The sequence below is a fragment of the Oryctolagus cuniculus genome, chromosome 17 (assembly GCF_964237555.1).
Source record: "Oryctolagus cuniculus chromosome 17, mOryCun1.1, whole genome shotgun sequence".
NCBI lineage: Eukaryota > Metazoa > Chordata > Mammalia > Lagomorpha > Leporidae > Oryctolagus > Oryctolagus cuniculus.
In genome coordinates this window covers 2,977,233-2,999,952 of record NC_091448.1, presented here as the reverse complement: position 1 = coordinate 2,999,952, position 22,720 = coordinate 2,977,233, and the positions used below count along the sequence as shown (strand labels likewise).

The 22,720-nt window shown below is 63.7% G+C and overlaps 1 protein-coding gene and 2 long non-coding RNA genes across 7 annotated transcripts in view; 1 reads left to right on the top strand and 2 right to left on the bottom strand.

Moving 5' to 3' along the window:
- Window positions 1–206: 206 nt before the first annotated feature.
- Window positions 207–3,135, top strand: LOC138845997 (uncharacterized). Its single transcript, XR_011383323.1, has 3 exons — window positions 207–345; window positions 506–621; window positions 2,514–3,135. It is a non-coding gene; the product is annotated as an uncharacterized lncRNA (long non-coding RNA).
- A 3,105-nt stretch (window positions 3,136–6,240) lies between these two features.
- Window positions 6,241–7,707, bottom strand: LOC138845998 (uncharacterized). The gene is made up of 2 exons (XR_011383324.1): window positions 7,018–7,707; window positions 6,241–6,388 (listed from the first exon to the last, which is right to left on the bottom strand). It is a non-coding gene; the product is annotated as an uncharacterized lncRNA (long non-coding RNA).
- Window positions 7,708–14,406: 6,699 nt separating this feature from the next.
- CYTH1 (cytohesin 1) overlaps window positions 14,407–22,720 on the bottom strand; it is a 98,132-nt gene continuing 89,818 nt past the window's right edge. For all 5 annotated transcript variants that reach the window (XM_070060226.1, XM_070060227.1, XM_070060224.1 and 2 more), the window contains 3 exons: window positions 18,697–18,768; window positions 17,099–17,253; window positions 14,407–15,785 (listed from right to left, as the gene is read on the bottom strand). In XM_070060226.1, coding sequence (XP_069916327.1) covers window positions 15,707–15,785; window positions 17,099–17,253; window positions 18,697–18,768 — 306 coding nt within the window. In that variant the 3' untranslated portion in view covers window positions 14,407–15,706. The remainder of the gene's footprint in view (window positions 15,786–17,098; window positions 17,254–18,696; window positions 18,769–22,720) is intronic.

The window sequence follows — 22,720 nt, the reverse complement described above, 5'->3', positions numbered from 1 at the left end:
TCGGCTCAGCCCCGCCTCGGCTCAGCCCCTCTCGGCTCAGCCCCTCTCGGCTCAGCCCCGCCTCGGCTCAGCCCCGCCTCGGCTCAGCCCCGCCTCGGCTCAGCCCCGACCACCTAACACGGTCAAGGCTGCTCACCAGCTTCAGGCAAACGTCTGCTCCTGTCTCAGCAGGGCCGACGCGAGGCAGCCCCTCCCCAGGCCAGGGGAGAAGATGGCTCCCTTGGATCGAGGGCTCCAACTGCCACAGAACCTCCACCTGGGCCTCTGGAACCTTCCCTGGGCGCAGTGGCCAGTGGCCGGAGTGCAGCAGGGGGCGCCCGGCCCACACTGAGGCCTCGCAGACCTGTAAGTTCGGCCGACCACTCTGCGTGTGAACCGCAGCCCCGCGTCCCCCTGAGCCTTGCAGTCACCAACGTGAGCACACGGGGCTCGGAGCCGTGGCCGCGTGGACCGGGCCTTCCTGGCCACCCTGCCTGCTGCCTGCCCTTTGCCTTCTCGCCTCCAGGCGGTGTGAATCCTCACTGCTAGCCCACTCCCCACGCACCCAGCTTTCTTTTGGAGTCCAGAGCACAGAGAGGGGTGCGGTGTGCGGTACGCATGGCTTCCGCTGCCCTGCACCAGGTGAGCACAGCGGGACGTCCTCACCGCACACTCCCTCCTCCCTCTGTGCCCGCACCGTGGCTGTCACTCATCTCAGTCCCGGAAGCAAGGCTGTGGACAGCGAAGCAGACGCCCCTCCCGACCCCCACCCCCCTCGAGGCCCCCACCCCCTTCTCGACCCCCACCCCCATGGCGACCCCCACCCCCCTCCCGACCCCCACCCCCATGGCGACCCCCACCCCCATGGCGACCCCCACTCCCACCCCCCTCGAGACCCCCACCTCCACCCCCACCCCCACCCCCCTCCCGACCCCCACCCCCATGGCGACCCCCACCCCCACCCCCCTCCCACCAGACGGGATGCCGGCACGGCAGCTGGAGGCTTCTTAGCCTTCTACGCCACAGCACAGGCTTCACAGAGTTTTTTCTTTAAAGGCAGAGTGATGAGAGAAAGATCTTCCATCTGCTGGCCTTTTCCCCAAACACCTGCCACGGCCGGGCCAGGCCCAAGCCAGGAGCCAGAGCTCCGCCCAGGTCTCCCAGGGCTGGCCGCGACACGGGCGCCCGGGTCTCCCAGGGCCGGCCGCGACACGGGCGCCCGGGTCTCCCAGGGCCGGCCGCGACACGGGCGCCCGGCCCTTCTACAGGAAGCTGCCTGGAAGTGCAAGCTGATCCCAGGCCCTGCACTGTGGGCTGCGCGCGCCGCCGGTGGTGTCCCAACCTGCTGTGCCACAGGCCTGCCCCGAGCCACGGCTTCCAGACAGGCGTGCCAACCACGGAGGGCGGGAGAACCGGGTATCCACACGCACAGGGGGACACTGCCCCTTGCCGCCCACCATCCAGAGATAACTCCGTTCACTAACGTCAGAGCCGGGTGTAAAACCTCAACCACGAAACTCAGGGGAAAGCGAGGGCGAGGTTAACACCTGGGATGAGCCGAGGGCTTCTTCCCGGCGGCACCACGGCGGAGGTGACCGAGAGAAACCAGCCACACTCGACTTCACCGCGGTTAAACCTCCAAGCTTCGAAGCCAGCGCACAGAAGGGGAGCAAATGTCACAAATCACACCCCGTTACAGTACGACAGAGATACAATCTTTTTTTTTTTTTTTTTTTTTTTTGACAGGCAGAGTGGACAGTGAGAGAGAGAGACAGAGCGAAAGGTCTTCCTTTGCCGTTGGTTCACCCTCCAATGGCCGCCGCGCTGATCCGATGGCAGGAGCCAGGTGCTTCTCCTGGTCTCCCATGGGGTGCAGGGCCCAAGCACCTGGGCCATCCTCCACTGCACTCCCTGGCCAGAGCAGAGAGCTGGCCTGGAAGAGGGGCAACCGGGACAGAATCTGGCGCCCTAACCAGGACTAGAACCTGGTGTGCCGGCGCCGCAAGGCGGAAGATTAGCCTAGTGAGCCGCGGTGCCAGCCAGCGATATAATCTAACCTAAACACGAGACAGACAAAAACAGGAGACAGACAGCTCTGCACGGACCCAGACCCGTCCTCCAGGGCCACCCTCCACACCCGGCCTCTGGACCCAAACCCTGAGCTCTCCTGGGAGCCCCCGATGCCCCCACAGCCCCACCAGAGGCCGTTCCGCCAGCTCCCGGCAGCCCAGTGACCCCGACACAGGGTTAGCAGGGGTGCCGGCTGCTCCTGTGCACAGAGCGCGTGGGCTGCGAGGTGCCGGGACCGAGTGCTGGGTCTGGGTGCGTCTGGGAGGGGGTCTCCGGGTGAGACCTGCGCTGGGATCCGCCATCCCTCGGCACAGAGAACCTGGCTGAGAGCAGGCATCCAGCGAAGGCAGAGGAAGGCGGGCTCGCCCCAGGGAGTCTCGGCGCCCCCGCCCCTGCCCCTGGCGGGATGGGCTCCATCCACTCCCCCGGCCGGGCCCCGAGTTCCCCCACCCGCTCTCCGGCAGGCAGAAGGCAGCTCTCGGGACTTCCCAGAGCCCACAGCGGGCAGCCAGTCCTCGACAAACACGGCCGTCTCCTCCCTTGTTTCCGTCTAGAGCACCTGACCCCCCAGCACAGGTGCACGCTGACTCCTTCTCTTGCCTCGTCTCCAGACCGCGTCCCTCCGTCACCTCCCCAAGTCGCTACGACTTTAGGGAAAAACCCCCTCCCTCCGCGCAACCACCTCACTCTGAAGAGTTCCCGTTCCCGATAACGTCCCTCTCTGCTTCCCCGCCTTCGTGGTTTGTTTGTTTGTTTTTTGTTTGCTTGTTTGTTTTTTGCCACAGAATCATTCCCGGGACTCCCGCTGTGGCACAGTGGGCTAAGCCTCCACCTGTGGCACCAGCATCCCCCGTGGGCGTCAGTTCCAGTCCCGGCTGCTCCACTTCTCATCCCGCTCTCTGCTCTGGCCTGGAATAGAAGAAGATGCCCAAGTCATGGGTCCCTGCACCCACGTGGGAGACCCTGAGGAAGCTCCTGGCTCCTGGTTAGGGTCAGCCCAGCTCTGGCTGCTGCACTCATTTGGGGAGTGAACAAGCAGATGGAAGACCTCTCTGTCCTCCCCTCCCCCGACCCCTAATAAATCAATAAATCTTAAAAAAAAAAAAAAATGTCCATTTGGCTTCCTTGCCTTCCACTGCAGCGGCCCCAGGAGAAAGGGATGCACAGACGTGTCTTTAATGACTTAACCCAGAGGCTGTCTGCTCATGCCCTATTGGTCCACACTGGTCACATGGCCCTACCCGGCTGCACAGGATGCTGGGAATTGTAGTCTCCAGCTGGCAGCCACGTGTCCACCTGGCGTGGGGCGTGGTGGTGCCACACGGATCGGGGGTTCCCTGGGAGAGTGGCCCCCCTCCACCACACTGGCCTAGACCCACCCCCGGAGCGGGACGCCACTGCTCGCAAGCCTCACAGGCCCCCCAGACTCGACGCATAGGAAGCAGCCGCTGCCCCTCCCAGCCCCACACACCGATTTTCCTTCCAGGTGCCCTGGTTCAATGTGCTCCAGGGTTGGCACCCGGCAATTCAACATCCCCAACACCAGCACTGCCCACCCCCCGGGTCCAACTCTGCATCTCTCAAAAGACGGCCGCCGCGTCCACACCCGGCTTACAGTCGGTTCGCAGCTCCCTACTGCTCTGAGTAGAACTCAGCCCTGCCTGCTGCCCGACCCTGGCCCCTGCTCTACAGATGGTCTTCCCGCCAGGCCTAGAATCATCCCCACCCCCACACACAGGTGCACCTGCCAATTCCCACACACCTTAAGGCTGCAGCCTAGGTGTCCTTCCTGGTGTCCCCCAACAAGCGCGGTGAGCCCCGGTGCCGCCTGTGTCACAGCTACAGTCCTCGCGGCCACCTCCCGCGTTGCCAGCGCCCAGCCCTCTGATGAGGGCAGCCACTCAGAGCCAGGCGCTGCAGTGAGCGTCGCCGAGGGCGCTAAGGCTCTGCGAAGTCCCGCTGCTGAGCCTGTCTCCCGGCGTCTGCCCCCACCCCCGACTTTTCTCGTGGGAGCCGTCTCTGCTGTGAGCGGCGCTCGGAGAAATGCTAGACCCAGGTTTAGCACCGGCTTGGGCCTCCCCAGCGCCTCTAAGTGCAGGAGCCCAAAGCACCAAGCACTGAAGGTCCAGCGGGGGCGCTGCACCGGGAGGCGGTCGGGGAGGTGGCCCTGGTGCTCCGACCCCGGTTCCAGGCACTGCAGGAGTGATGCTGACATGGGGTGGGGAAGGCAGCGGCCAGCTTCCCGTTTCCCGGGGGCCCGTGAGCTTGTCCGTGGGCCCTGAGGATGCAACCCCATGAGTGCTGGCTCCAGTCCTCCCCGCTGCCAGGGCCGCGCCCCCCGCCCACTATTTGTTTTTGATCTGTGATTGGCTGACTCTGCAGATTTGGAGAGCCAACCGTACCCCCAAGGAGACGGCTACCCAACACACTTCCAGATCCCCGTCTCCTGGGATCGTCCCGCTCTGGGCTCGGCTGACAGGTGTTCAGAACGGGCACACACACGCTGGCCAGCGCCGACCCCTCCGTAACCCGGCACACACAGACTGTGGCTGGGATTAAGCAGGGATTTGAATCCCTCGCTCCCTACGCGGACGCAGGAAGAGAAGGGGGCGCCCCGGCCCGCGGGCAGGCACTGGAGAGTCAGGTGCCTGCTGGCTGTGGTCCGAGCAGCTTGATTCGGGAATGAAGGGGACGGGGTGCTCGTTGGCACCTGGCAGCGGGGAGCTGCGCCGTTGCCCTTGCTGGAAAGAACGCGGGAACCAAGTAGAGCGTGGCAGCCACGGCACGCACAGGCGGGAGGCGCCTTTCTCCGCGACCGTCTGCTGCCTTCCCCCCATCTGGACAGGCTGCCGCTGTCTCGGGGAGTCCCGTGCTCTCCGAGGGTCATCTCACGCATCACTGCCCCCAGTCCCGCACCCTGGGCGTCCGCCCCTCTCCCAAGACGTGTGCAGGAGGAACGCCAGGTTGTGGAGTCTGCTCGGTCTGTGGCCCCGGGGTCTGGCCTCCCCCCCCCCCGGGGGCCCAGCACCTCCAGGTTGGCTCCCAGAGCAGCTCCAGCAGGGGCCGCTGGGCGGGGGTGGGGGGGGTGCTGACGCAGCCCTTTGCACCATCCCCTCCCCCGGGCAGCAGTTCTGCCCCGGCTCTCGGTTGCCCCTCCCTCCCTGGAGCAGCCACGCCACAAAGAGCCACTCAATCTGTTGTGTGGGACTGGCTCCCGCCACAGCCCTGCCGCAGCCAGCGAACCCCAGTGTGCGGGTGCTAACGGCTCGGGCCTCCTTGAGATGACCCGGGCGCGAGGGGGGAGCTTCCCCAGTGGGATCGGTGCCTGGTGAGAGAGGAGAAGGGAGCGGACGTGGCCACAGGCACCGTCCCGGCAGCAGAGCCTGGGCCCTCCCCAGGCACCTAACGTGCCGGTGGCTTCGTCCCGGGATTCCAGCTCCAGAACCGTGAGCACACGTCGGTGTCGCTCATGCGCTACCAGCAGCCTGCGCGGCTTCCCCTGGCGCCCCTCGCCCCCGCACCTTGGCTGAAGCCGGAAGTCAGGACAACCGGCTTCCAAGCCCGCTTTTCAAAGCGTCCTCGTCTTGGGTTTGGAGTTCGGTCTGTGACTCCTCTGTGATTGTGTGTGTGCAGGGGTGGGCGCTCGCTGACTTCCACCTGCTTGGTTGCTCCGGCACCAGCTGTCCCCTGTAGATCTGTCACGGAGCTCCGTTCACAACAGCTGCACAGTGGACGCATGTTCATAATGACTGCTTTGAGTTCCTGTCTGCTAATTTTTTTAAAGATTTATTTATGTATTTGAAAGTCAGAGTTACACAGTGAGAGAAGCAGAGGCAGAGAGAAAGAGAGAGAGAGAGAGAGAGAGAGAGAGAAAGGTCTTCCATCCGCTGGTTCACTCCCCAATTAGCCGCAACGGCCGGAGCTGTGCCGCCAGGAGCCAGGAGCCTCCTCTGGGTCTCCCACGCGGGTGCAGGGGCCCAAGGACTTGGGCCAAATTCCACTGCTTTCCCAGGCCAGAGCAGGGAGCTGGGTTGGAAGTGGAGCAGCCGGGACTCGAACAAGCACCCAGTGCCCATATGGGATGCGGCACTGCAGGTGGTGTCTCTACCGCTAGGCCACAGCGCCAGCCCCTGCTAATTTCAACTCTAGGTCATCTCGGGGTCTGCTTCGCTCGCTGTTCTTTTTCTTGACGGTCAGTTGCAGTGTTCTGTTGCACATTCCGTGTGCTGGAAGCGTGGCTGACACATCGGAGATGGTCTCGCTGAGGCTGTCTCAGAGCTGAGGCTGGTTCTGGCAGGCACTGGCAGACGGCTTCCAGACAGTCAGCTCTGCTCGGACCCTGTCCAGGAAGGGCTATCTTGGTCTCCACACAGTCTTAGGACGCCCAACTGGACCTTTCTGGGGTCACATCTGAGAGTGAGGCCCCTGCCTGGGCAGATCTGGACCCCCTGGCAGCAGGCAGTCTCGGCCCGGCCTCACCCCTGCACTCCTGCAGCCCAGCCCCCACCCCCGACCTGGGCTGGGTGCCCCTCTGCTCTGCCGGACCCCAGCCTGGGCTGCAGGTCCCTCCCGTCTCAGCCCAGCAACCAAACCGTTCGGCTCGGGCTCGGCCTCCCCAGGCTGCAGGACGGCGGAGCCTGGAGTTGAGAGGCAAGGCCACCGTGCTCCTGCCCTGCGTCTCCTCCCCCATCCCGCGTCTCCTCCCCCTGCCCTGTGTTTCCTCCCCCACCCTCCGTCTCCTCCCCCTCCCTGCGTCTCCTCCCCCTACCCTGCGTCTCCTCCCCCCGCCCTGCATCTCCTCCCCCCCCCCCGCCCAGCGTCTCCTCCCCCCGCCCTGCATCTCCTCCCCTGCTCTGAGTCTCCTCCCTGTGCCCCTGCATCTCCTCCCCCCCCCCCCGCTCAGCGTCTCCCCCCTGCCCTGTGTCTCCTCCCCCGCCCTGCGTCTCCTCCCCTGCCCTGCGTCCTCACTTCTAACGCCCGCATTCCCGTGCTGCCTGCCATCCAGCTCTTGTTTGGATTTGTCCGGTTTTAGATTTTCATTTTTAGCAGGAAATCCCGCGTAGAGCCAGTTGCGCTCTCCTGGCTGGGAGCAGAAGTCCTGCTGGCTTTGGGTCACCTTGGCGTCCCGCTGGGTGAGGACAGGCACCGGCTTTGCTGTGACTGTCACTGTCTCCTCTGGTTACCCGACTCTGCCCTCAGCCCGCCGCCCTGCATGGGGGCGCAGGCAAGGCGGCGCCTGCGCAGTCCGGACGCCCCAGCCCGGACATGCTTTCAGATCCAGCCGGTGCACCCAGACTCCAGAAAGGATTTGCAGGCTCGGGCCGCGTTCATCCCACCATTCAGCTGTATGATGACTTTCACTTACGCGGTAAAACGGTCGTGTGAAAGTCACCCCAAACGGCTGATTAGGAAAACAAGGCTGTTTGTTGCTCACTCCAGTCTGAGGTCACCGCTTCCGCCCCAACCTTGGCGTCCGTGTTAACTGCCAAAGGCAACAGGCACAATTTCCCGGAAGTGCGGTGCTTAGACAGGACGATGGTGCCGTGTGCCCTGCCTGTCGGCCTGGCCCGCTCCTAGCAGGCAAGATTCCTTAGTTAATGGCCGCGGCTACGGGAGGTCTGGCCTAGAGCCCCCGTAGCACCCCCCCCAGCCCACACGCTCAGCCCACACAGGGCGGTGGGGGGGAGGAGACGCAGGGCAGGGGAGGAGACGCAGGGCAGGGGGAGGAGACGCAGGGCACAGGGAGTCACGGGCGCAGCTCCCACGCTGGAGTCTCCCGGGGTGGGGGCGGGCGTAGGGCTGGGAGAGCCTGGTGGCGCGTCTGCCCCTCGCCATCCCTGTCGCTGCCCAGCCGTGTTTCTGTATGGGGCTCGTCCCACCATCAGTTCATTCATTCCAATGAAGGCTGTCACCACCAGGCACCGTCCTTTTGGGGGCCTTTCCCACTTGGGTTAGACTCTTTAAGGAAACCGGGGGCGGGGGACCGGGGTTGTGGTGTTGTGGGTTAAGCAGCCGTCTGCAATGCTGGAACCCCATGTGGGTGCTGGGCTGCTCCACTTCCCATCCAGCTCTCTGCTGTGGCCTGGGAAAGCAGTGGAGGATGGCCCAAGTGCTTGGGCCCCTGCACCCACTTGGGAGACCAGGAAGAAGCTCCTGGCTCCTGGCTTCGGATTGGCCCAGCTCTAGCCGTTGTGGCTATTTGGGGAGTAAACTAGCAGAAGCAAGACCTTCTCTCTCTAAGTCTGACTTTCAAATAAATAAAACAAATATTTTTATTAAAAAAAAAAAAAAAGGAAGGAGACCTATGGGAAGAGGTGGCACCAACTGGCCGTGGGCACTTTGCGTCCTGTCGCAGTTCCTCACCTCTCGAAGGCGCGGGGACAGAGCAGGGACGATGCGGTCACAGGGCCTGCGCCCAGCCCCGTGCTCACCTGCAGCCCAGGACGGGCTGGAGGCCTGCGCCGTGTTGTGCACCTGCGCTCGCGCGATCCACGTGGACACCAGCCTTCGCCAGGGGATGCTCCTGCAACCTTCCCCCGTGGCGGGGGTGTGGGCGTCCTCGCCCCAGAATTCCTGTTGTCGGAAGTTCCAGGGAGTCAGCGGGGCCTGCTGGGTCTCGCACGCCCTGGGCAGGCCGGGCCCCTTGGCAAAAATCTCAACCGACCTACGAAGGGCGTCTCCTCCCAGGCTGGGTCCGCAACACCTCAGGGGTGTGCGTGCCCGGTGCGCTGCGGCTCCCAGGCCACTGAGGGACGTGACAAGCGGTGTCCTTCCCCACAGCCCCGTCATCCCCCTGGTGTCCCAAGCTGTTCCGCTGATCCCCATGGACCCCTGCCACGCAAGGCTACTCTGCCTAGAGCACCTAAGGCCAGGAGGGGCTCGAGCAACCGGCGCCCCCGAGCCGTGGCAGCAACGAGACTCTCACCTGCACCCCGGGGTGAGGCTGTTGGCTAACACAGGCCCCCTGCACCCCGGGGTGAAGGCTGCTGGCTAACACGGGCCCCCTGCACCCCGGGGTGAGGCTGTTGGCTAACACAGGCCCCCGGCACCCCGGGGTGAGGCTGTTGGCTAACACAGGCCCCCTGCACCCCGGGGTGAAGGCTGCTGGCTAACACGGGCCCCCTGAACCCTGTCAGCGCAGGGCACTGTCGCTGCTTCCGTTACTGCTGACACGGGCATGGCTGGGCCCCGGCTTTCTCTCCGAGTGCCTTTGCCAGTATGATAACGATTCTGGAATCTGTAGTCCGGAACACACTGTTCCGTCTTAGCCTTTTAAGACCGATTGTTCATCAGAGCAAAGGCCCCAGGAAACAGGCGCGCTGGGTGCCGGGGGGTTTGCAGGGTGCAGGAGGCAGGACAAGCTGCCCCGAGCGATGTTGGCCAAACGTGTGGGGCCTCCCCCGCTTCCAGTCCAAATGCTGTCTGTTCTACATTTTGAGCTGTTACTATGACAACATAAACACTGGGATCTAAAAGGAGGAACTGGGCCCCGCCTCCAGCTGCGCGAGGGGAGACTCGCGTGGCTGAGCGCAGAGGGGCCGCCCAGGCACGGACGGGGAGATGGCCCCGGTTTCTCAAGGACCGACACTCGCCACTTCTTCAGCAAGGACGTCTCCAAAGAGAAGGCCCACGACCACGGGCAAGAGGGACGAGCCGAAGCCAAACTGTGGAGCTGAGCCCAGGCCGGGTCCCGGCCTCTCCCGGGAGGCCACCGCTGGGGAAAGCTGGGTCCCAGTGTGGCCGCCTTCTGAGCCCTGGGAGGCTCTGACCGCCTGGTCACTGGCGGCGGCCATGTTCAGGTGGCCGGGGGTGAAGCCACTGCCGTGCTATGTGTGGCGACGGGGAGACGAAGCCAGCACACTGGAAGGGTGCGTGTGTGTGTGGGGGGGGAGGGCTGAGGTCAGCCCTGACACGAGAAGCCCCCAGGGAGGGCCCGTGGCCCTGGGGGAGGGTGGGGGTCACCTCCCGGGGCCAGCACAGCACCAGGAGTGCACGCCACGCCGCACCGCGTCTCGGGCGTCCACCAGGGCTCTGAGTTGGGCAGCCCAAGAAGCACCAGAACGTGCCACGCCATTTGCTCCCCGGGGGCCGCCTCTACGCCAGCAACATCCCCTGGCGGACGCCGGTGGGTGCTGGGAAGGCTTCGTGAGCTTCTGAGCAGGCGCCCCACGCCAGGCGCCCGGCCCCGCGGCCACGCGAGTCCCTGGGCAGCCCCTGGCCAGCCCCTGCGGACGAAGCGGGGAGCGAAGACCCTGGGCCGGGAGTGAGCGGAAAAGTCTACATGAAGCTGCTTCGAGCAGATCGGCAACAAAGCACTTCAGCCCCCCCCCCCCCAACCCCAAGTGTGAGCCAGCGGCAGAGGGAGCTGCCGTTCCGCCCCTCGGCAGTCGGCGGGGGCCGGAGCCAGGAACAGAAACAGCCAGGTGAGACGGGGCCGAGGCGAGAGGGCGCATCTGGACTATTCCTGCAGTCTTCGTGCGACTTCGAAAGTATCTCGAAACCGGGCCGGCGCCGCGGCTCACTTTGGTTAATCCTCCGCCTGCGGCGCCGGCATCCCATATGGGTGCTGGGTTCTAGTCCCGGTTGGGGCGCCGGATTCTGTCCCGGTTGCCCCCCTTCCAGGCCAGCTCTCTGCTGTGGCCCGGGAAGGCAGTGGAGGATGGCCCAAGTGCTTGGGCCCTGCACCCCATGGGAGACCAGGAGAAGCACCTGGCTCCTGGCTTCGGATCAGCACAGCACTGGCTGTAGCAGCCATTTGGGGGGTGAACCAACGGAAGGAAGACCTTTCTCTCTGTCTCTCTCTCTGTCTAACTCTGTTAATAAATAAATAAATAATAAAGAAATATCTCGAAATAGATTTCCAGAGGGCTGGGACATTCTTGTGAACGGCATAGGGCTGGGGGCGGCGTCTTCACCCAGGCGCTACAGATGACAACACAGGCAGGGCCACCAAGGACAAGTCAGGAGCCCTGGGCGCCACGTGACCCGGGGTGGTTGGCAAAGGCCGACGTGGGAAACCCCAGGAAGCAGCAGCCCCAGTGTCCGGGCCTGGGGGTGGCGGGGGGAGCGCGTGCAGATCCTGGCTGCCCCGAGCCGCCCAGAGAGCCGGGGCCAATGAGCTCTAGGAAGCCCCCAGGTCTGCTTCACCTGGAGAGATGAGCCAGGGGCACCAGCGCACAGCTGCAAGTCGGTGGGCACTGACCGCGATTTCCTACTCACGGCACCAGAGACGTGGCCGCTGGCCCAGGAAAGACGTGGTGGTCGAAGCAGGGGTAGAAATGACGTTGCCACGCTGGCTTTCAGAACTGCTCTGCGACAGGAGGACCTCTGCCCCGCCTTTGGCGACTCCCGGGTCCCCGCCTGGCGCAGGGAGGGGCGTTCTGGGAGCAGGTGCATGCCAGGGGCTGGGGGGCACTAGAGGGTGCGGCCAGCAGAATCAGGCCCCTGCTGCTCCCTCGTGCCTCTCCCCGTCCTTCCAGATCTCAAGGACTTGGGAGAACAAGCGTCCTGGTCACCGTGCGCCCACCCGAGGCCCCTTCTCACGTCACCGAAGACGGGCTCTGATGAAAGAGCTGCCCGGCCCTGGCCCGCTATGTGTTCGTGGATCTGCCAGGCGGGTCCCCAGGGCTCGGGCTGTGCCCAGGGGTGTCCAGGAGCTGGGGACGCAGAGGTGAGGCAGACGGAAAGCCCTGCCCCCGCGGAGCGGACCAGCGAGGGCCATGGTTGACACGACCACCCACCTGAATGCTGGCGCAAGAAATCCTCCCGGGGCACAAACAACGCAGCCCCAGCAGGCTGAGCTGCAGGCGGGGAGCCAGCTCGGGGGTCTGCTGCGAGGTGTGGGCGTTCGCACCGCCAGGCTAAACATTTGCCCCCAACCCTTCTAAAATGACCCAAGAGAACTGTGTAACATCCTAAGGACACTAAAGTAAGCACCCAGGGGCCGGCGCTTTGGTGCAGCAGGTAAAGCCGCCACCTGCAGCACTGGCATCCCAAATGGGTGCCAGTTCGAGTCCCAGCTGCTCCACTTCCGATCCGGCTCTCGGCTGGTGTGCCGGGGGGAGCCGGGGACAGGTGAGCAGGTAGACGCCAGAATGCCGGGAAAGCGGCTTCCGAGTCCGGAGAGCCTGCAGGTCTGGTCTGGATTTGGATTGGAATCCAGATCAGATCGGATCCCAGCTTCCCGGGGGCGGTCAGCCGGCCTCCGAGGGCTGTGCCGGAGGTTAGGTGTGGGGAGATGAGCGAGCCGCCCAGGGACACGGGCGTTCCGTAAATGGTCCTGAATGTCGAGCTGGGCTCTGTGCTGTAAGGGTGTCTGGTCGCTGACTACGTGTTTGACGTTGGCCGTGGAAACAGCAGGCAGGGCTCTGAGCGAGACGCACAGCGGGCAGGAAGCAAACAGACTCAATGCGCCCGAGTGTGTACTAAGGCCTAAGGCGGGGAGCAAGGCAAATGTCAGGAAAAGCCGCGCCGTGAAGGTGCGGGGAGCGGGACTGAGGTCGGGGCACCTTCCGCCCTGGCCCGGAACACGAGTTCTGGAACTCGATTCGTATGGCCTCCTTCTACTGTCCCCCTGAAGAAGTCACATCGCGGTGGCCTGCTAGAACGGGACCCTGAAAGCCCTGGCCACAGCTCAAACGCTCACCACCGAATCCAGGGTCATCAGGATTCAAGCTGTTTTCTCCTACAAGTTTTGTTTCAGCTCCGCCGTTCAGGTCTTTGACCCGTTCTGGGCTAACGTTCACGGATGACGTGAGGTCAGGCTCTGGCCCGGCTCCTCCGCGGGCGGCTTCTGGAACCCCAGCGCTGGTTGCAAATGGCACTTCCTCGGGCCGCTGGGTCACCCGGGACCCGTGGCCGTAAGCACCGTGCCCTCCTAGATGCTCAGTGCTACCCCGCCGACCTGCGCGCCTGATCCTGCAGCGACAGCGCCGCAGCTGGACGAGTGGCTGCTCCGGGACGGACAGGCATCTGTCACCCGGCCTGGCTCTTCCAGACTGGCTGCTCTTGGCCCCTCGTGCTTCCGTGTACATTTAGGGTGGGCTGGGTTTGGGGCGCGACTGCGTGGACTCTGTAGGTCAATCGGGGGGACAGCGTCACCCTCCCCATCTGCGAACACGAGGCTTTACCCTCCTGTCGATCACGTCTGCGGTGGTCAGGTGCAAGCCTCAGGCTTCAAGCAAACGTGCTAAGCACTTTCCGAAGCTATTCGAAGCAGTCGCTTCCCTGCTGGGGGAGTGGTGCTCACCGCGAGGGCATAAACAGAAACCGACTTCGGTATCGGACTGCGTCCCGCCGGACCCGTCGTTAGGGCTGCGCAGCGCTCTGAGATCCCTTCGACTTTCCACAGAGAGGGACGAGGTCGTGTCCCCTGACTTCCCCTTTCTACTTGGATGACTTTGCTTCTTTTTCTTTTTAAAGATTTACTTACTCACTTGAAAGGCAGAACTACAGAGAGAGAGAGAGAGAGAGAGAGAGAGAGAGAGAGAGAGAGTCTTCCATCTACTGCTTCACTCCCCAAATGGCTGCAACGGCCTGAGCTGGGCCAGGAGCTTCCTCCGGGTCTCCCACACGGGTGCAGGGCCCAAAGACCTGGGCCATCTTTCCTGCTTCCCCAGGCCATGGCAGGGAGCTGGATCAGAAGTGGAGCAGCCGGGACTTGAACCGGTGCACATGTGGGATGCCGGCACTGCAGGCGGTGGCTCTACCCGCTACGCCCCAGCGCCGGCCTCGCTTCTTTCTCTTGCCTAGCCTCGGCACAGTGAGCTCGGACGCCAGGTCTGGCTTCTGCCGCGCGCCTGAGCTGCCTCAGGCGGCTCTGTAGCAGGGCAAGACACCCGCCGGGAAGGAGGCCAGGACACAAGCACGAGACGGGGGTACCCCACAGAGAAGGGGGTACCCCACAGAGAAGGGGGGGCGCCTTCCACCGAGGTGAGAGGCAACAAGGAATCCGCAGGGCTGGTGCCGGCGGGGGGGGGGGGGGGGCAGAGAGGGAGGGAGGGGGCTCTCCTCACAGGGTCCTTGTCCCAGTGCAGGGGAGAGGCTGTCTGGGCAAGGACAGCGCAGGGCCGGGGCCTGAGCAGGGTGACGTGAGACACTGCGGGCACAGGCCCAGGCCGGCCCAGCCGGCCCTCCCTGCTCTGCGCTGGGTCCCCAGGGCTTCTCGGGCTCCATGACGCCGGCCTGTGGGTCCCAGCAAGGCGCGGGCACCTGCCAACTCTGAGACGCAGACCTCAGTCTCCAGGAACGGCGGGGGTTGACATCTGTTTCCTCTTCAGAACACGGGCCCTCCCCGGCGGGCCGAGCCCCGGCCCCGGCGGCCGCCCGTCCTCAGAGGCCACACACAGCACGGCGGGCTTTGGGCACAGTCAGTTTATTTGCTGCGGTTCCTTGGCGCTAGCTTACAAGGCGAAAACAATGAAAACAACCAGAATAATTATAATTTCTTTAAAAACCCTGTCAACGACTTCCAGTCATTTCTTTATATTTTGTATTTTGACAAACTTTTTTTTAAACAAATACAAAATAATCTAAAAAGCGAAAAACTATACATGGATTATTTACACCTCTGATAAATAGACTGACCCTGCTCCAGGTCCCCTCTGCGGCAACGCTGGGGGCGGTGCACGAGGGTCCCCGCCGGCCCGCCCCCGCCGCACTCCGGCTCCCAGCCCGGACCCCTGCTCGGCGCTCCAGCAAGGACACCCGCGGCGGTGCCGGACGTGCCCCGCTCCGCCCACCTCCCCCCTGCGAAAGCTGGTTTCAGACATGCTGACCAGCCCTGAGGGCAGCAGAGGGGCCTGCACCCTGGGCCCGTGCAGACCACGCCCTGCGCCGCCCGGCCCTGGGCCCCCGGAGGGGCGTGCCGGCCGGCCCCCTGCTCCTCCTGGACAGGCCTGCCGCCGGCCGCGGGCGGGAGCTGCCCTGAGAGTCCCTGAGATTCGCGGCTGCCCTCACACCCGCGGGGCGGGGCGGGGCGGGGCGGGAAGGCCGGCCTTCTCACCCTCTCCCCTCTGCCGGGCCCACCGCCAAATGCACCCAGCGTGGTCCAGTCAGGGCCGGTTTTGATCCCTGGGGGATCGGGTGAGCGCTACTCCTCCCTCTAGAACGAGGACAGGAGTGGGGGAGAGGAAGACACCAAACGCGGCCAGCGGGCGGGGACGGGCCCCCCCCTCACAGTGTTGGCTCCTGCTTTGCGGCCCCCCGGGATCTGGGGATTAGGATTCCTAGGGGCGCCCCCTCCCCGCGCAGGCGCCGCCCGCCCTCCGCCGCACCCCGCACGCTCCCCGAGAAGCCACCAGCGGCCGAGGCAGCCCGGCCCTGCCCTGGGCCCAGGCGTCAGCCCAGGGAGCCCCCTCGGACAGCGCAGAGCGACCTCAACGGCGCTGTGTGTTTAAAAAAAAAAAGCAGGAAAAACAAGGGCGTTTGTCGTCCGTGGCTTCTCTTCCTGTGAGAACACGCTGAGGTGTGTGTTCGGGGTGCAGGGGCTCCGGGCTCTGCCGTCAGGCCCGCTGGGCAGACTGGCCAGGGAGGGCCCGCTCCGGGGCCCACCCCACCCCTCCTCCGCGTAGGAAAGAGCAGAGCTGAAGCAGCAGCGACTCGCCCCGCGCGCCCCTCCCGCCAGCCGCGCCGCAGCACCGGGGCCTGCACTCGGCGCTCAGTGCCTTTTGGTGGAGGACACCTTCTTCTTCCGCGCCGCCAGCATCTCGTAGAAAGGGTCCCTGCTGATGGCCGCTCTGCAGGAAGACACACGGGGGCGGGGTCAGAGAGGGGGCGGGGTCAGAGGGGCGGGGTCAGAGGAGAGGGGGCGGGGTCGGAGGAGAGGGGGCGGGGTCAGAGAGGGGCAGGGTCAGAGAGGGCGGGGCCAGTCCCCTGCGCGAGGGCCCAACGCAGGGCGGCCAGCCCAAGCCCACCCTCCCCACCTGCTTCCTGTCTCCTCCCACTGCGCCTGGCTCCAAGGTGGCTTTGTGGGAACAAGTCACCACCCCTCCCCTCATGGGCTCCCCCTCCAGCACGTGGCTCCAGGGTGGCTTTGTGGGAACAAGTCACCACCCCTCCCCTCATGGGCTCCCCCTTCAGCACGTGGCTTTGTGGGAACAAGTCACCACCCTTCCCCTCATGGGCTCCCCCTCCAGCACGTGGCTTTGTGGGAACAAGTCACCACCCCTCCCCTCATGGGCTCCCCCTCCAGCCACTTCCGCAGTTCTCAGCCTTGGCCACAACCCTGTCCTCGTTTGAGTTCAAACGTGGAAAAATGAAACCAAGAAGGACCAGAGAGCAGGCGGGAGGGGCTGCGCCTGGGTGGACAAAGCCAGCACAGCTCGTGGAGAGGACTCCCTGCTGGGGGGTCAGGGGACCCGGTGGGGGGGACTGGCCAGCCCTGGTGGAAGACCTGCCCAGCAGGGAGAGGAGGCCGCGCTCCCGGGAAGAGCTCCCGAGGACTCGCGTGGGAACGCTGGTGCCGATCTGCACGCGGGATCGGAGGCTTCGCACCTGGGCGCCTGCATCTCTGAGCCCCGGGGTGCGGACACGCAGCTCCACGGCACGGCTGAGGGACCCTGAGACAGCGTCTCCCTCTCCAGGCCCTCAGTCCTCCTGCAGCGCAGTGCACGGCGGGCCGCGTCCTGACGTGGACACCGTCACGCGACGCCCACCAAGCGCCTCAACCCCTCGGGCCTTAGCTTCCTTGTCTACAAACGGGAACACGGGGCCTCACAACCTTAACAAACTGTGAAACGTTGCTCCCCGCCCCCAGGCTGTCACCATGAATCTGAGAACAGACAGTTCAGTCTGCGCCAGCCCTGGGCCTGCAGGCTCGCTGTTCCCATCAGGGTCTCGGATGGCACTTGGGAAACCCAGCTTGGGGGTGCTCTCGAAACATGCTGTAATGCCCACAAAACAAAGGCCCCCGGAAGCCACCTGGGCCCCGGGCAAACGATTCCCTGGAGTACGGAAGAGGCAGGTGCAGCAAACCCGGCCATGGGAACAGAGCCTGGGCGCCTGACAGCCACGGCCCCGCAGCGCTCTCCTGGGCCCAGCGCGCACTCACTTGATGCACTTGATCCACTCCTCCTTCTCCTCGGGCGTCGGGGCTGAGATCCGGTACACGGTGTGGTTCCCTTCCACCACGCGGCCGTCGGCCTCCGTCTTGCAGGCCTTGATCACCTGGTCTTTATTGTCAGGGATGTAGAGCTCAAAACAGTTCTGAGAACCGAGACACAGGGAGGGGAGGGGAGCAGGCCCTTAGGAAGGCGCTGGCCGCCACAGAGTTTGTTTCCCAGGGGGCTTTCAAGAACACAGCTGACATTCCATACAGAAAGGCAAGAGCTAAAGTGGGATGCGGCACAGGCCTTCCTGGCAAAGACAGCAAACTGGCACACACGGCTCCACCCCAACACACATCAGATACAGACAGGACCACGGGTGACAACCAGGCACACACGGCTCCACTAACACACATCAGATACAGACAGGACCACGGGTGACAACCAGGCACACACGGCTCCACTAACACACACCAAATACAGATAGGACCACGGGTGACAACCAGGCACACACGGCTCCACTAACACACATCAGATACAGACAGGACCACGGGTGACAACCAGGCACACACGGCTCCACTAACACACATCAGATACAGCCAGGACCACGGGTGACAACCAGGCACACACGGCTCCACTAACACACATCAGATACAGCCAGGACCACGGGTGACAACCAGGCACACACGGCTCCACCCCAACACACATCAGACACAGACAGGACCACGGGTGACAACCAGGCACACACGGCTCCACCCCAACACACATCAGATACAGACAGGACCACGGGTGACAACCAGGCACACACGGCTCCACTAACACACACCAAATACAGACAGGACCACGGGTGACAACCAGGCACACACGGCTCCACTAACACACATCAGATACAGCCAGGACCACGGGTGACAACCAGGCACACACGGCTCCACTAACACACATCAGATACAGCCAGGACCACGGGTGACAACCAGGCACACACGGCTCCACTAACACACATCAGATACAGCCAGGACCACGGGTGACAACCAGGCACACACGGCTCCACTAACACACACCAAATACAGGCAGGACCACGGGTGACAACCAGGCACACACAGATCCACCCCAACACACACCAAATACAGGCAGGACCACGGGTGACAACCAGGCACACATGGCTCCACTAACACACATCAGATACAGACAGGACCACGGGTGACAACCAGGCACACACAGCTCCACTAACACACATCAGATACAGACAGGACCACGGGTGACAAAGCTTTTTAAAGCCAGTCCAGTGAAGTCACACTCAAAGCAATGGGGAGATATGTACAAGATTATAAACAAGCGGCCCAGTCCTAGGTACTGCCGCCACTGAAGGAGGGGCAGTGTGTACACCTCACAGGAGGCTCAGTGATGTTAAACAAGACCAGGTGAACGCAGGTTTTTCACAGCCTCATCTTTGAATAGCAAAAGTCGTCAAGAAAAGAGTGAGGCTGAGTTGAAGGCACTGTAGAACTTTCCAGGTTTCTCAGTCTTTTTCCAAAAACCTTTGGAGTTCATTCGTTCAGGAACTCCGGTACCCATCCCCCCCTTCAGAACACCCCACGCCACTCACTGGTTTTTTGGAGTCTTCCACCTCCCGGATACTCAGATTCTCGAGCGGGATAATCCCACGGGGCTCCTTATCCTGCAGGACAGATGCAGAGCGGATGCACTCAGTGAGGGCAGATACACCGTGACGGCCTCACCCTCGTCCTCACTGTCTTGCTTCTCCCACTGAGCCACTTCCCAAACCAGCTTGAGGTCCCCAGGCCCTAAAGAACCGGGTTGAGAAGCGTGCGGCTGCTGTGGACATGACACACGGCCGAGCAGACTCGGCAGCCGCCCCGAGAGAACACCGGGTGGCCGGGGGGCGGGGCTCACATGGGAATGCGTGAGCTCTTTTTCCCCCGCCCCGACAAGGGGGCGCCTCCCCCCTTCTACTCATCGGAGCCTCAGCTCTAGCTCAGCAGTTCCTGGAGCCTCTCCTGCGCCCAGGACTGGAGCTGCCACCGACCGTCACACAGCCACTGCCCGGCACTGCCGCTGTCACCGACCGTCACACAGCCACTGCCCGGCACTGCAGCTGTCACCGACCGTCACACAGCCACAGTCTCCAGCCCTCCTCCCACTGCCCGGCACTGCAGCTGTCACCGACCGTCACGCAGCCACGGTCTCCAGCCCTCCTCCCACTGCCAGACTGGGCTTACAGGGCCTTGAGGAGACGCCGCCTTCCTGACCATTCCTCCTCGATCCAGAAAGGCACCTCAACGTGTCCGGAACACGGAGCACCCTGCCCTCACCCCAACAGGTGCTCTTGGAACCCCCACCACATCAGCAAAGGCACTGCAAGTGTGCTCGCTCATCACGAGTCTTCACACCCCTGACCCCCAACATCCAGCTAACCAACAAGGCCCACCACGTCTCGGCTTTCTACGTTTGATTGTTACACAGACACCAAGTGTGAAAAGCCAACCAGTTTTACAAACTTTACAAAAGCGGCAGCCCGTGGCTCAGCGGGCTCCCTGTCCCGGGGCTTAGATGCTACCTGAAGAGGCTTCAGCTCCTCCCACCCAGCAGGGTCCCGCCCCTGCCCCCCCCCCCGCCCAGCACTCACACCCCCAGCTCCCTCAAGCCAGTTTTCACTAGCACCACTCTGCATTTCAGACTGTGCCACACAGTAACCTTCCAAACTTTCCTTCCCCCGCCCAAAAAAAAAAAAAATCTTTCTTTTATTTGCGAGGTAGAGACAGCCAGAAAGGTCTTCCATCTGCTGGGTCACTCCCCAGATGGCCTCAATGACCAAAGCTGAGCCAATCCGAAGCCAGGAGCCAGGAGCTTCTCCCAGGTCTCCCACGTGGGTGCAGGGGCCCAAGGACTTGGGCCGTCTTCTACTGCTTTCCCAGGCCATAGCTGAGAGCTGGATGGGAGGTGGAGCAGCCGGGACGTGAATTGATGCCCGCTGGGGTGCTGGCACTGCAGGTGGAGGCTCAGCCCACCACGCCACAGCGCCGGCCCCCACCTTCCTCTCTCGGAGCCACAGTTAGCATTCGACCCAAGCCCGCTGCACACGTGTCACTCTTGCTGAAACCTCTCACGCTGGGCAGCCCAGGGCATCCCATAATTTCAGGTTCTTTTGTTGTTGCTGTGATGGCTGTTATCTTTGTACTATGACCCTGTAGGTAAGTCTGCTTTCAGTGAATCTCCCGAGGCTGTGGGGGTGTGGCCAGGGAGCTCTTTTCAGCGTGCCTAAGGTGACACATCCAGGTTTGGTGTAGTACACCTCCTCTCTCTCTCTTTTTTTTTCAATCAGAAGGAGGTTTGTTCTGCTCAGCTGGGCTCTTCTCCATGGAGAATGGAGACTGCCTAAGCGCTGCCCAGCGGCTGTGATACTCGTCCGCTCTGTGCCGGGGACCACACAAAGGATCTGCGCCGTCCTCTGAGTAAGTCCCGATTCCCCAGCCACATCTCTCACCGGGTAGCCAGGGCCGCCTGAGCTTGCGGCGTCTCCCCAGAGACTTCTCCAAGTCCCAGCCACACTGTGAGTCCCCCCCACCGCCTGTTTTCGTCACAGTCCTGGTGCAGAAGCTCACAGTCACAAGCTGCCAGCCCCTGTGACTTCTCCCCACGTGTCAGGAGCCCCGCTCGGCTGGTTGCTGGGCGCAGACACGAGCTGGCACAGCTGCTATGTATGTCCAAACTGGCGCCCGCTCTATCGGCTTGTTACAGGACGCAGGGGAGAGAGAAACGTGCCCGTGCTGCTCTTTTGTGTGTGTGTGTGGTTTTTTTTTCTCCTCCACTTTGGCTGGCGCACTGTCCGCCACGGGGCTCCAAGCCGGGCTCCCTCTAGGCTCTTCCTGCAGCTTTGGCACCAGTGGCTCGGCTGCCGCGGTCTGGTCTCCCCTCACTCTCCGGCGCTGGTGCGCAGGCTCTCGGCTGCTGCGGTCCCAAGTGTGGGCGCCCATGCCCTCCACGTAGGTCCTCTGTGTCCTCTAATTTCGGTAGAGTTTCCTCTGCCGTTTCCCCCTCACTCCTCCCTGAGGCCGCACGCTCTCCACTTTTTAAACTGCCTTCTCCTGGGCTAGAGCAGTCAGCTCCCTCCCTGCTCTGCCATTGTGGAACCAACCCCACTGCAGGTTCCCGAAGACAGCTCTCCCGAAGCCTCTGGACCTGCCCCAGAACCGACGGCCTCACTTCCTGCTACAGTGCTGTGGCGCACCCTTCCCCATCCCTGAGCCCGCCCTCGGTCCTCTCCCACTTCTGCTCGGCACCCCCCGCCCCCCCCCGCCCCCCCCCGCAAGCACACCTCCACCAGCGCCCGAGATGGGCTGGGTGGGTGGCGGCACCGCCGCGGGCCGGCCTGCTTGGCAGCATGGCCGTGTGCTCTTCACAGTTGGCTGTGGTTTGGCTGCAAACATCACTCCTCCACACGCAGAGGCCGGCGCACCAGGCCTCCGCTCTCCGGCGAGCCTGTCACTGATGGGGGGGGGGGGGGCTCTGCCTGTGCCTGTTTCGCGCCGCCTGGAGCCTGGAGACTCCCCGGGGCGTGGATGTGGTCCCAGGGCACCAAGCACAGAGAACGCGCCGCCACGGTTCCTGCTCTCGGCTCTCCCGAGCCCGCCGGGCCTCCTGGACCAGCTCTCCCCGCGCCATTCCCACCCCTCTGCCTTGGGTCCTCCCGCGAGATTTTCTTGGTGTTTTCTGCCAAGCGTTTTCTCCTAACACTCTTAGTTTCCGAGAGTGGCTCCAGATGGCTTTGCTCTGGATCCTGTTCCTGTCTCACAGCCTCTGTGGGTGGGGGTGGGGGTGGGCGTGGGGCCTTCCTCCCCTCTCAGTCTCTCTCCTCCCAGCTGCTCTGGTCTCCACCTGCTCTACAGCTGGGGGCCTGCCTCCAAGACCAGGGACTCCGGTGAGTGACTGGAGGAGCAGGGGACTGAGCTGACTGGGCTCCGGGGCTGTGCACCAGGAACTCCCTGGCGGGCCGTGAGTGTGGGGCTCCGGGGCCCGTGCACCAGGAACTCCCTGGCGGGCCGTGTGTGTGGGGCTCCGGGGCCCGTGCACCGGGAACTCCCTGGCGGGCCATGTGTGTGGGGCTCCGGGGCCCGTGCACAGGGAACTCCCCGGCGGGCCGTGTGTGGGGCGCCGGCCTCTCTCGCCAGGGTTACAGCCGTCGCCCCCCTACCTGCCAGCTGCACTCTGAGGGCTGAGGGGCGCAGGCACTCTGCTCTCACCTAGGATCCAGCAGGTACGAAGCTCCCACACCCGGTCTGCCCGGAAGTGCCCAGTGTTGCCGTCCCCTGGGGGCTGGAGGGGCCGCGGCGAGGGAGGCGCTGACCTGGTTCCTAAACAGCTCAGTCGGTTCCCTGGGCCTGGCTTCCACCTCCTCCACTCTCGTTTCTCGGGCTTTCTGGACCCTGAGGATTGCTGAGTGGAGACAGTGGGTGCGCAGGCTAAGAGCTCTCACAGTCTGGGCCTCAATGAGGACGTGACTTCATTACACGCAGCCTCGCGGGCCTGGCACATCAGGCTCCCTTGGCACTGAGGCGTGTTCTCCCTGTGCTCTTCAGTCTGGAGTGGAGGCTGGACCCTAAGGAGACCCT